We start from the raw sequence: 12,044 nt of genomic DNA on the forward strand, positions 1-12,044 counted from the left end.
ACTTGCTAGTAGGTTGAGGGTGTTATGACTTCTTCAAATAGGGACAGATACATTTGTTGTTTTTTTTTCGGCGTTAAAAAATGGAATAGTGCATTTTGTATTTCCTTGGGGTTTTTTTCTGTCCGGCATTAAAACGGGTTGAACGATCTGAAACCTTTGCGAGCGATATCCCCAAAAACATAAAGGAGAGCGAACGGTTTTTCACGGCACCGTATTTTCTCGTACCGCGGAAAGATTTCATCGTCGATCCGGCCTTTTTGGCAGTTTACGAGGCTTGTTTTTTCTTTGTGCCGACCGGGAAAAGCAAGTAAATGGATGGATAGCCGGCCTTGTCGTTTCCAAAATAAGAAAGGCGACGGTGGAATAAAGGGTGCCTTGGGACGGCGCGGTGGGATTCCCTCACAAACAACGGCAGCGAGTCGAATCGTCCGAAATGTGCCGTTTCCTTTGAAAACAAAACGAAAGTGTGTCGAAAATCAGCTCGATCGCGGGTGTCAGACCTGCGGCCAGTGGGCCGGATCAGGCCCGCCAGGCGTTTTTTGAATCCGGCCCGTGAGACGGCACCCAGAGAAGCACAAGAGAAAAATGAGCTGCAGTTTGAAAGATGTTCGCAAAGCCGGGCGGCACTCACAAAGCAACTGGAGCTAAATTAGTTTCACTCTCTCATCTGACCCTCTTTTTCCATATCGTTGTCTTTCTTTCTGTATTTTTCTTTCTTTTTCTGTATTTCTCGCTCACTTTCTCTTTTCTTCTTTCTTTCTCCCTTTATATTTTTTCTTCCTCTCATTTTCTGTCTCTGTCTTTCTTTCTCTCTATTCCTCTTCCTTTTTCTCTCTCTCTTTTTACTCTCACTTTGTTTTTTTCCTCTTTCTCTGTATTACTGTCTTCTCTTTCTTACTTTTCTCACTCTTTTCTTTCTTTTTTTTCTTGTAATATTTCTTGTTCACTCTCTTTCTTACTCTCTTCTCTCTTTATATCACTGTCCCTTTTAATAATGTATTTTTTACAGCACGGGTTTAAATTTTGAGGTATATTTTTCTCATTTTAAAATGTTGTCTATTTTTTAATAGAAATACTTATTAACTCGTTATCATAAAGCGTAATATTTTGTGCCTGGTGGTGGTAAACATTTGTTTTCCCAATAATGGGCAAAATACTTGAACTATCATACCAATGTTCATTTTTATAAATCTTCCTAATATTTCTTTTACGCGGCGTAATTCATACCTAGTAGTGGCCGCCATGTTTGTCTTTCATCTTGATTTGACACCGGTTTTCCTTGACATGAGACGATTCGGCGCCATCTTGTGGTCAAGTATCACACCGTGAACCTTTCAAAATTGGCCTTTATTGGCAGATTTGTTTTGAATTTTGAAATCATCATTTTTTGTGTTTGTTTTATTCGATTTGAATTGTTTCTCGTAAAATAAGAACATACGGACTTGAAATGAGCATAATCATAAAAAGATCAATCATATGTTAAAAAATTGGCTCAATTTAGTAGAAATTTTGGAGATATGTTAAATTGTTTCATGAAACGGGAAAAAAAGAGCATCCTAAAAATAACTAAATACTACAATATTTAAGACAATGTTCTTTATTTCGTTTTTGTTGATTTGAAATCGCATTCTATTTGTTTATTAGAAATAAAACTAAAACGAATTGAAACCAATCAACCACTATATATCTTTTTTAGATAAATACACGGAATTATTTTTTTAGGAAACGGTAGAAAGCATTTTTAAATAACAAATACAAGCAAATATATATGTAAAAAATAAAATACACAAAGGATATTTTTAAATTCAAAGTTCTGCTCAAATCAACCATTTTTTTCTTCAAGAAACAAGATATTTATTTATTTCATCAAATTTATATTGTAAATAAACAATATTTTATTTTGGTTTTGCTATTTGAATTTAATTGTGTTTGTGATATATATTTAATTTTTATGACATATTTTTATATTATATCCATTTATTATTTAGTTAAAAATAAATACATTTAATTTTTATACCAAGATTATGAAAAACATAAAAAATAGATAAATAACAGCTAGATTTTTTATAGTTGACACATTTAGAAATAACATTTTTTTTTTTAAAAAACATTAAAAATCAACCAAACGATCAGATCACCACGGCAACCCTTTTTCATCCGTGTGACGATCTGGGCCCCGCCCCTTTTTCTCGGCGTCCTCCACTTTATACTTGTGTTTCCTGGAGGGTCGAAGGGAAAAGCCGCAGGCGGGGCCGGGCTGGACGTCATCCGTGATCATAAAGTTGCGCTCCAACAGTTCCGCCGATTGGCTCCAGTTTCGGAAGCAGTCCGGACCCAGACGCACGATCTCGTCCGTCGCGTCGGGGACCAGGACCGAGCGGTCCGGACGCAGGACCACCACCCGGGGAAGGGACTCCACTCCGAAGGTGGCTCGCAACTCCCTGCGGGGAGGGATCGGATTTGGATCGGGAAGCCGGCTTCTCAGGAAACCCTTTTGCCACCGCGCCGGACTTGGATTCGATCAAAAGGACCCAGAGGGTTAGGCTCAAGGTTTCTGGTTAAGGTTGAGGGTTAGTATCTGAAGGAATAGGGGTTTGGTCAAGGTTTAGGCATAGGTTTTGAAAGCAAGGTTCTAAACCAGGGCTTCATTTTAATATTAGCTTTTTAAGGCGAAGATCGGGTGTCCGGCTAGTATTACGGTTTCGGGGCAGAGTAAGGTCGAAGGATCAGGGTTTCGTCAGAGGGTTTTAAAGTGAATCTAGTCTTTACATCGCAGGTTGGATGCATAATCAAGTCAGCCCTTCAGGAGGAGGGAGACATTGAAAAGGAGACTCTCCAAGACCATTTACTCACTTCCTGTAGGGGTCGCCGTGAGCCAGGAACAGGCACCTTTTGGGGAGTTGTTGCAGAAAGTCAGACTGACCTTCTTCCGACGGGTCTAAACTGAAATCGGCAAAACACATTTGATTCCTGAAATCCTCAGAATCAACCGAACTAGGGTTTAAGGGTTTCGAGTGAATTTGGGCTTTTAAGCCAGAGTATCAGAGTGTGGTTTGGGCTCAATATTAGGGTTATGAACTGAACTTAGTGTGACAAACTAATTAGTGTTTAAAACTAGGGTATGGGTTCCATACATGGCTTCTAAGGTCTATTTAGGGTTTAAGAATAGGGTTCCAAACTAGGGTTGGAGGGAATTTTAAGGAGTCAAACTAGACTCAGGGTTTAAGGGTCCGTGCTTAATGGTTGGGTTTAGAGTTAGGGTTTAGGAGAAGGGTGAGGTTTAAGGGCTAGGGTTTCTGTTGGTTTACACTTATTTAGGGGTAGAGTTTAGGGGTAGGGTTGAGAAGTAAGATTTGGGTTTAGGGATAGGGTTAGTGTTTAGGGATAGGATTCAGGGTCAGGATTTGGGTTCGGGGGTAGGGTTTAAGGGTAGGGGTAAAGGTGCACTTAGGGTTTTGGAGTTTGTGTTAAGGTTACGATTTCTGTGTATGTTTAGGGTTGGAGTTAGGGAAACCGTTATATTTTCTGGGTGTTTAGGGTTAGGCTTTGGGTTTAGGAATAGGACTTTCTATATTAGGGTTTTAAAGTGAATTTCCAACTAAGATTTAGGTTTAGAGGTTGTGGTAGAGTTTAAAATGAGGTATCGGGCTCCAAACTAGGTGGACTGTACCTGATGTAGAGGAGGACCAGCTGAGCCGAGCGGTCCACGTAGAACTCGTCGGTCAGGCGGGTGAAAAATTCTCCCATTCGAGGCGCGAAGCGTCGACAGGCTTCGCAGGCGGAAGAGGCGAAAAACAGCATCAGGACCCGGTTCTGCAGGCGGGCCAGGATCTCATTTTCCGTGTCCAGCCGGTCTCGGGCCGTGTTGTTCTTCACCAGTACCCGATCCAGGAAGAGGTCCACCATGGCGTTGAGCTCCGTAAGGAACGATGACGGGGATTTATAAACATGCGAGCGCGTCTCGCTAGCCGTTAAATCTCATAATCCTCGTTCTCGCTTAGCTTTCAGGTTAAGCGCTGGGTTATCATACGCAGAGTTTTGGGTTCCGGTTCCCAATTAATGCTTGAAGTTTCTCGCTGTTGCTCGACAACATTCTGCTCTCCTGATGTCGAGCTTGCCCTGAATCCCTAATTTGAGTTATTGTTCTACATCTTCTGTAGCTCATGTGTTGGTCTTTCATACACAGGTTTGCTGATTCTCCATATCAACACTCTGTTGATGACTACTATATTACTATCGTTGAAACCTTCCTCTAAACCTAAACCTGCTTTATAGGTCCTGAAACTATTGATTTGGCTCCATATTAGCAGCTGCTAAGCTGCTGCTCTTTGATACACTCTATTGTTGCTTCGATTCCCAGACAAACCATCTGAGGGAATCGAGGTCTGCCACGATCCTGAGTATGTAAACCCTACATTGAAGGCCTGAATCTGTTTTGGATTCCACATTTCCAGTAGGTCAACTGGTTCTTTGTTGGTCTTCCACTCGATGCCTTGCTCAATCCTGAGATATTTTTCAGGTCTTCGCTGATTTCATTTTACTTGTTTCTTTGTAAAGCCGACTCTGAAACCCTGTTCCAAAACCTTTAAGCTATTCTTTTGTTGAACGCCTTCTAAAGAACAACCGATGAGTTTTTGGTCTTCCAAACCGAATTTATGGCTTCGAACCCTTCAAGCTTCCTTTACCTTCCGCTCCATTTTTCCTTTCCTGGTTTTTTGTTAACCCGACTCTGAAAACTCATCTCTCCACTAGCTCTTCTATAGCTCTACCGATTTAGTTTTTTGCTATTCTAATGAAAGGTTGTGAGTCGAATCCCTTTTTCGTGTGTCGGTTCTTCACGTTTTCTGCACGTTTCTTCCGTCACCAAGTAGAATGAACGAGATATTCCGAGCGAGTCGAGTAAGAGTGGAGTTAGTAGTAAGTGACCACGATACGATGATCAAATGTCAAATAAATGGATCTATAAGATGGTGACTCGTACTTTGGTATTGATACAACGCCAATATTATTATTGGGATGGATTCCATTCACATTTAACACTCGTCAAAGCCTTACACGGGGCACCCATTTTTTCAAATAATTGAGTCAAGTCATTTTTATTTGTTTGGCCCTTAATCACAAAGAGTCTCAAAGGGCTGCACAGGTTATTGCACAGACTATTATTTCAGACTAATAGGACACCATCCCCGGATCTGGAAACAACATGAGGGCAAGGAAAAACTCAAAAACCTCAACGTGAGGAAAATGAAGGAATAATTGAGTGACCCCAATAGAATGGTCAAACCCAAAATAGAAATATTTTCAAAATCTCTACTAGTACATCAATATTTAAAAGGATCTTTTTCGTCAAGCCCAATTTATGGACCGCGAGACGATATCGAAACTAATTTAAAAGATCCACTCGTACTTCGGTATCGATATGGTGATGGATTAGAAATACATTTGGACGAAACGTTACCCGTAAGACTGGTCAAACCCTGAGACGGGGCACCCATACTTGATTCAAATCGATCCAGATACGGAGATCCGGCCACATTTTCCAGCGTACTAACTTCCGTCCCGGTCGTCTCGGTCTTCGCCCCGGTCTCTGTCCCTCCCCGGTCCCCCGAAGCGCCACCATGCGGTCTTCCTCTTGTCGTCCCCCGTCCTGTATTTGAGACGTCGAACGGGATCGGTGGCGCTCCTCACGTCGAGGTTCTGGAACTCCTCGTTGAGCAGGAAGCTCCTTTCCACCAGCTGCGCCGATTCCTGCCAGTCGCGGAAAATCCGCCAACCCGAGCGATAGACGTCCTGCACGGCGTCGGGGGACAGGACCGACCCGTCGGGACGCAGGACCACCAGAGTCGGGACCTCTTTGATCTGGAATTTGGTCTGGAGCTCCCTGCGCGCAAAACAAGCGTCCCTCAAACTAGAGAAAGCGATTTCAAAGTCAAGAATCAAATATTTGAAGGCATAAAGTAGCCTCATATCGTTTGCCCTTTTGAAGAATTTTTGAAACATTCTTTACTCTATTTTTTTTCCAAGTATTGTTAATTATTATTTTCTTTTTTTTCCTTATTCAAACAACAATAATAATTTAAAATCACTAACAGTTTTGCTCTTTTTAAAGATTGCTTTTATCGAAGTACTTTTAAACAGCGTGAAATATTGTCAATACTTATTTTTTGTATTTTGAAAGAATTACAATTCTACGACTTCTAATAATAAAAACTAAAGCGTTGAAAATCGAGCCAGAAATGGCAGATTTTTTGCTTATTTGAGGGATTTTGTTCTCATTTCAATGACAAAGAAATTCACGGTAAAAGGAGAAAAATAGACTCAATTCTTAACAATATTGTCAGTATTTTAATTCTTATTTTACAAGTTGTATTAAAATATTAAACATTAAAAATTGAAAAATCAAATCCGGTTGATTATTTCTTTTACTTTACTGAAATAAGGGGAAAGTATAAAAATAATTCTTAAAATGAGGAAAAAAATATCCGATTAGAGAAGGAAACAGTGAAAAAAAGCGAGAGCCGTGGAAGGCGAGTGACACTGTTGATCGAAACAGGAGCAGCTAAAAGTAACGATAGCAGCTAGGGGCAAAACATAGCCTGAAGCCAACAGGCTAACATGAATGGCTTGAGAAGGAAACAGTGAAAAGTAAGACGCGTGAATCACAGAAACAGTTGTTGAATACGACACCAAAGAAAGAAGCGGTAGCAGCCAACTATAAAAATAGCGGCTAACATTGAGCTTGAGCCCGCAGCAGAGTGGTAAACCTGAATGGCTAGAGAAGGAAACCGTGGTAGGTATATCATACACTGTGGCTATAAGAAAATGTCCCCGCCCCCTTAATCACTTACTTCCTGTAAGGGTCCTCAAAGGCCAAGAAGAGAACCTTCTTGTGCATCTCTTTGAGAAACAGTTCCTGTTGCTCCTCCGATTGGTCCAAGCTGAGAAGAAATCAGCGAATGAGCATGCGTGAGGAGGGCGTGGTTAGGGGCAGGGCATACCAAATGAGAGCAAGGAGGCGGGGGTATCGGACGGAGGTGGGGTTAAAGGGGGCGTTAACCTTGTGTAAATGAGGGCCAGGATGCAAGGGTACTCGATATAAGTGGGGTCAGAGGCGGGGCTACTTGATGTAGGCGGGGCCTTTGAGGCATGGCTTACCTAACGTAAATGACTCGTAGGAGATAGGGAACTCCGCGATGGCGGGGTTGTGGGCGGGGCTTACCCCATGTAAATAAGGGACGAGAGGCGAGGGTACTCGATGTAGGCGGGGTCAGAGGCGGGGGTTAACTTATGTGAACGAGGGCCGGAAAGCAGGGGTACAGTGGGACCTCGCTACTTCGCGCTTCGCGGCTTCAGAGCTTCGTGGCCTGTAATAGTTAGGTTTTTTGTTTTTTTTTGAAGGGGCGTCGCTACTTCGCAGATTTTCATTTTTAGCGGGTGGTTTTGGTCCCCATTAATCGGGTCTAAAATTAATCATTAAAAAAAAAAAAATAATAATAATAATATTTTGTTATTACTTGCGCCGCACCGGGGGTGCCGTTCGGTGGCTCCCGCGAGCGAGCCCCTAACCCGCGGCGCAGGTACTTTCGGGCGCGATACGCACGACACCGCGACGAGCGCCCGACCCGGCACCCGGTGTCTCCCGCGACGGCGCCCGAGGGCCGACTCGGCCCGGTCTCAGCGCCGAGCGCCTGGCGTCTCCTACTCGGGCCGCGAGGGCCTTCGCCTCGGCGACCGGACTCGCCGGGTAGTTCAGGGGCTCGGCGCTGAGGCCGGGCAGCACGGCGGCGCAGTGGTTAGCGCGTGTGCGGCACAGTTCTGAAGTCGTGGGAACCTCCTGCGTCGGTTCAAATTTTTTTTTTTTTTTTTTGAGGGTGCGCCGCTACTTCGCAGCTTTTCACAAATCGCGGGTGGTTTTGGTCCCCATTAACCGCGATAACCGAGGTCCCCCTGTATTCGACATAGGCGGGGTTGTGGGCGGGGCTTACCTGATGTAAATGAGGGCCAGGAGGCGGGGGTACTCGATGTAGGCGGGGTCTTTGAGGCGCTTGAAGAAGTCATTGAGGACGGGAAGGAATCGGCGACACCGGCGACACTCGGCCGAGGCGAACAACAACAAAAGGATCCGGTTCTCCAGCAGACCCGAGATCTCGCGTTCCGTGTTGTGCTGGTCCCGGTCCCGGTTGTTTTCCACCAGGACCCGGTCCAGGAAAAAGTCCACCATGGCCGAGACGGGAGAATTTGGGCTTCTGCTTTGTACAAGTTACAAAAAAAATGAGGTTGAGGTCGAAAAGATAGAATATCAAAAAATAACATGAACGGAAAGGTTTTAGAACTATCCCCTTTTCTTTCTTTCGAATCTTTTCTTATTTTGGCTGGGGTCTTCCTTTTCATATTTTCTTCAGTTCTTTTTTCAGCACTCTTAATTCTTTTTTCTTATTTTTTTCCTGCTTCCCCCCAAAAATTCTTGATTTATTATTTTCTTTGTATTTTTTTCATTTATTTTTTTCCTTTTTCTTTAATTTTTCTTCTTTTTTTTTATTTTTCCGATTGCCCTCACCACTACATCCGGTTTATTTTTGGAGGGCAATCCATTAAAAAGAGAATAAAATAAATCTGTGAAAATGACAGCTCTCAGTCATTATAGCGTTGTCATGCGAAGGGTCCCCTCCCCCTGCTGGTCGCACCCAAGAGGACCGCTTTATTTAGAAAACCGTCTTTTTTTGGCTCGTCTCATTCGCTGAGACGTGCCTGTTCTTTTGACTCCGAAGAGGCTCTTCAGAGTTTTTGGTCAATTACATCTTATCGATAAAACGTGATGCAACAAACTACTTACAATTCTATGTTTATCAATACGGCTACAGATCCTCCAAATAACACGCTAAAAATATCAATTGAAACGATAGTAAAAAGAGACGCAGTCTCTAAGATTGAATGCACTCGGACTAATCAATGTCATTAAAATGAGTCCAAATTTGGCTCCTTTTTCTGTTTTTTATCCAAAGGGCCCTTTTTTCGTCTTTCGTATTCAACGCCATTATTACCTATCGCCAACCGAGCCCTTTCCCTGTTTGTCAACAAGTGGGATGTCGCCTGTTGAAGCGGAATGTCAGAATTCGTGTCAGTTTATAGCGGCCCATAGATAGGAACATCTCAATATAGAACAAAGAAGGCGCCGGCAGCAAGATAGCAACTTTATTTTAGTCATCGAAACCAACACAAAAACGCTCTTTTGATGAGTGCTGGATTTCTTCCTTTGAAGGTACTGGAAAATTGGAAAATAATGGCCTTGAATTTGGGCATGAAAAAAAAGCAATCTTTGAAAGTGATTCGGCTCACCTGGAAAGTCAAACGTTCGCACCTTTCCTTTTTCTTCATCTTTGACGCGCTTTTGTCGTCCTCGTCTTCATGATGAGATTTTTCTTGCACTTTCTTCTTCACGTCGAAGCGAAAGCGGGATTTGCGGATGGAGATTAGCGCCGGGCGCGGCCTAGCGAGGGCGTCACCCGGCGAACGGCTCAGGAGAGCAAATCTCATTATGACGTTTTGGGTCGGGGAGGGGGGAGACCGAGGATTAAGGGGATCGATGGAAAGGCCGAGGGTTAGGAGGTTTAGACCTAAGATTTATGGCCCGAGCCCAAACCCGAACCCGAGGCAATTTCGGGCCGGGTCGGGCCTGAAATGTCAGTCATACGGTCGGGTCGGGTCGGGTTCGGTCCTGCTTTTTTTTTTTTTTTTTTTTAATTAATAATTATAAATATATGTTCATTAAAAATATATACTTAAACTATGTATGGATACTAGACCAAGGAATACTTGTTATAAAATAAATAATTTGGATAAAACGGAGAAGGAGCTGTAATTGCTTTTAACTGAGCCAGAGCATGCTCTGCTCTGTGCACGTGACGTGACGTGAATGCTGTCCTCTTAATAATCTTCCCCTCCGTAAATTCGCGTGATTTTGGCCTGGTATCCCCGATATGGAGTCGGACCAACAAGAAGTTAAGGATAAACTCAAGAGAGGAGAACTGACGAGGAAAACGCACTCTGGTAAGAGTGAAGTGTCTCTCCCAATTGTTATAATTAGCTCGCTTTATTGTTTTAATAAGCGTTTTATATAGAATACGATCGCTTTTGTCGGAAGCGTACATTGACGTTGGTGACATTTTCATCCGCGTTAAAAAACGCAATTTGCAGAATAAAATCACGCTTTATTGTTTAAATAAACGCGTTATATAGACTAGGATCTCCCAATTATTATAATTAGCTCGCTTTATTGTTTTAATAAGCGTTTTATATAGAATACGATCAGGGGGGGGGGGGGAATTTGCATAGGAGTCGGAAAAGGGCACAACACGTCAACACCCCCTCAATGAAAGTGCCGCGCTAAAATCTTAAGGACGTACTACTACTGCTGCTGTGGATTATGGCCCAATGATCAAGTCGTCAAAATGACGGACGCCCTTAAATGTTTTCGCTACCTCAAAAAAAAAAACCTGTCAATGACAGATTGTCGCTTAATGTAACATCTGCAGTGCAGACACAGAAATATAAAAGATGTAAATGTTTATACAGTTTTATTTAACTTAGGCTTAGATGTTGTAACAAAAGGCAGAGTTTAATTTGTTATCATAAATCACCCCTCCTTATAAATAAAATATGTAATTTCGGGCCCCTTTCGGGCCGGGCCAGCAAATCCAGTTAATTAGTCGGGCTCGGTCCGGGTCGGGTTTAATACCCCTCGGGCCTGCGTCGGGCTCGGGTGCTTTTTTTTGGCCCGATCTTACCTCTAAGGAGGTTCAATGGGGAGATTGAGGGTTTGGGTTTGAAATTCAATTCTGTTGTCTGTTCTTGCGCATTCTTAATTATATCGTTTTTTGTCATTTTTATCGATAGATTTTGAAATATATTTTTGCACCTTTTACCCTATCTTGTCATCATTTATTTTGTTGATTTTGAAATAGATTTTTTTGCCTTGTGTCTAGATAGATAGATAGATAGATAGATAGATAGATACTGTTGTAGAAATTGGAGGTCCGATAATCGAGAGAAAGTCTTCTCATAAGTGGATAAAAGACATAGACAGGAGCCCGCTTCGTTATGGAGGGAGATGTCACTTTATTGATGCGTCAATAAAGATCTCACAGAGCTAGGAACATGACAATGTATTTAAAGCTGGTAGTGACGATTAGGCTTCGATTGAGTACACCCCAAAAGGCGGTCCTGTATCACGTATCAAGTACAGAGCGTCCCGTCCCTTGCACGCTATCTTCAAGGAAACTTAATGTCTGCCAAGAGTATCTTCAAGGATGTCTACCCGACCTTTTCCCACAAACGTAAAAGCAAGTCTTTCTAAATTTCTACATGTATGCAAATCCATTCTACATTTGCAAATGTATTTGCCACAACAATACTTTATTCATCCCCGAAGGGAAATTCACTTTTCCAGCAGCATCCCTAAGCTGAGAACAATCGAAAATAACTGAGAACAATCGAAAAATAACACGGGAGCTGCTGGAGTGGCTGCCATTCGTGACGGCGCCGGAGAAACGATTCAATTTGAATCATGTACAAACAAACAAACAATTGAATCATGTACAAGAAACGATTCAATCTGAATCATGTACAAACAAACAAACAATTGAATCATGTACAACAAACAAACAAAATATTTATGTTTCAATAAGTGGAGTGTTAATAAAATGGGGGGAAAATAATTTCTGATACTGATATAACCAGGTAAAACTAATTTTAAGTTACCTGACCTGTCCAAATGAATGTTGTGCCATCTCACCTTTCCCACTCTCTCTGCTCGCTCCTGAAACTTTATCAAATAGTCCAAAATTTTACCTCATCTTCTCCGCTCACCTCGTCGTCCTCTTCTCCTTCCACTTCGCACTACAGAGACTTTTTAGCTGAGCCGTCTCTTATGACACCATCCCCTGATCTAGACCAAACTAATGCAAGCAAAAATGCAATGGCAAAGCAAAGCCACTGAGGAGCTAAATGATATGCTGTGATTGAAGGAAAATAGGTTATTAAAAGAT

At 42.5% G+C, this 12,044-nt stretch overlaps 2 protein-coding genes and 1 long non-coding RNA gene across 4 annotated transcripts in view; 1 reads left to right on the forward strand and 2 right to left on the reverse strand.

The window, feature by feature from the left end:
- Positions 1-12,044, forward strand: part of LOC148360373 (uncharacterized) — a 60,124-nt gene that overhangs the window by 36,074 nt on the left and 12,006 nt on the right. The gene's annotated exons all lie outside the window — the stretch shown is intronic.
- On the reverse strand, positions 1,329-4,917 carry LOC148360375 (nucleoredoxin-like protein 1). Its single transcript, XM_088341183.1, has 3 exons — positions 3,671-4,917; positions 2,854-2,943; positions 1,329-2,441 (listed from the first exon to the last, which is right to left on the reverse strand). Exons 1-3 carry the CDS (start codon positions 3,904-3,906, stop codon positions 2,135-2,137), a joined length of 633 nt encoding a protein of 210 aa, XP_088197309.1. The 5' UTR covers positions 3,907-4,917; the 3' UTR covers positions 1,329-2,134.
- Positions 5,081-9,550, reverse strand: LOC148360376 (nucleoredoxin-like protein 1). Of its 2 annotated transcripts, none has more exons than XM_088341182.1 (4): positions 9,337-9,550; positions 7,986-8,249; positions 6,849-6,938; positions 5,081-5,881 (listed from the first exon to the last, which is right to left on the reverse strand). In XM_088341182.1, exons 2-4 carry the CDS (start codon positions 8,219-8,221, stop codon positions 5,548-5,550), a joined length of 660 nt encoding a protein of 219 aa, XP_088197308.1. In that variant the 5' UTR covers positions 8,222-8,249; positions 9,337-9,550; the 3' UTR covers positions 5,081-5,547. The 2 variants fall into 2 exon arrangements, with proteins under 2 accessions (XP_088197308.1, XP_088197306.1); XM_088341180.1 differs by having other exon boundaries at positions 7,986-8,246; positions 9,337-9,534.

The sequence above is a fragment of the Urocampus carinirostris genome, chromosome 8 (assembly GCF_059441175.1).
Source record: "Urocampus carinirostris isolate Australia breed hairy pipefish chromosome 8, RoL_Ucar_1.0, whole genome shotgun sequence".
In the NCBI taxonomy this organism is placed as follows: Eukaryota; Metazoa; Chordata; class Actinopteri; order Syngnathiformes; family Syngnathidae; genus Urocampus; species Urocampus carinirostris.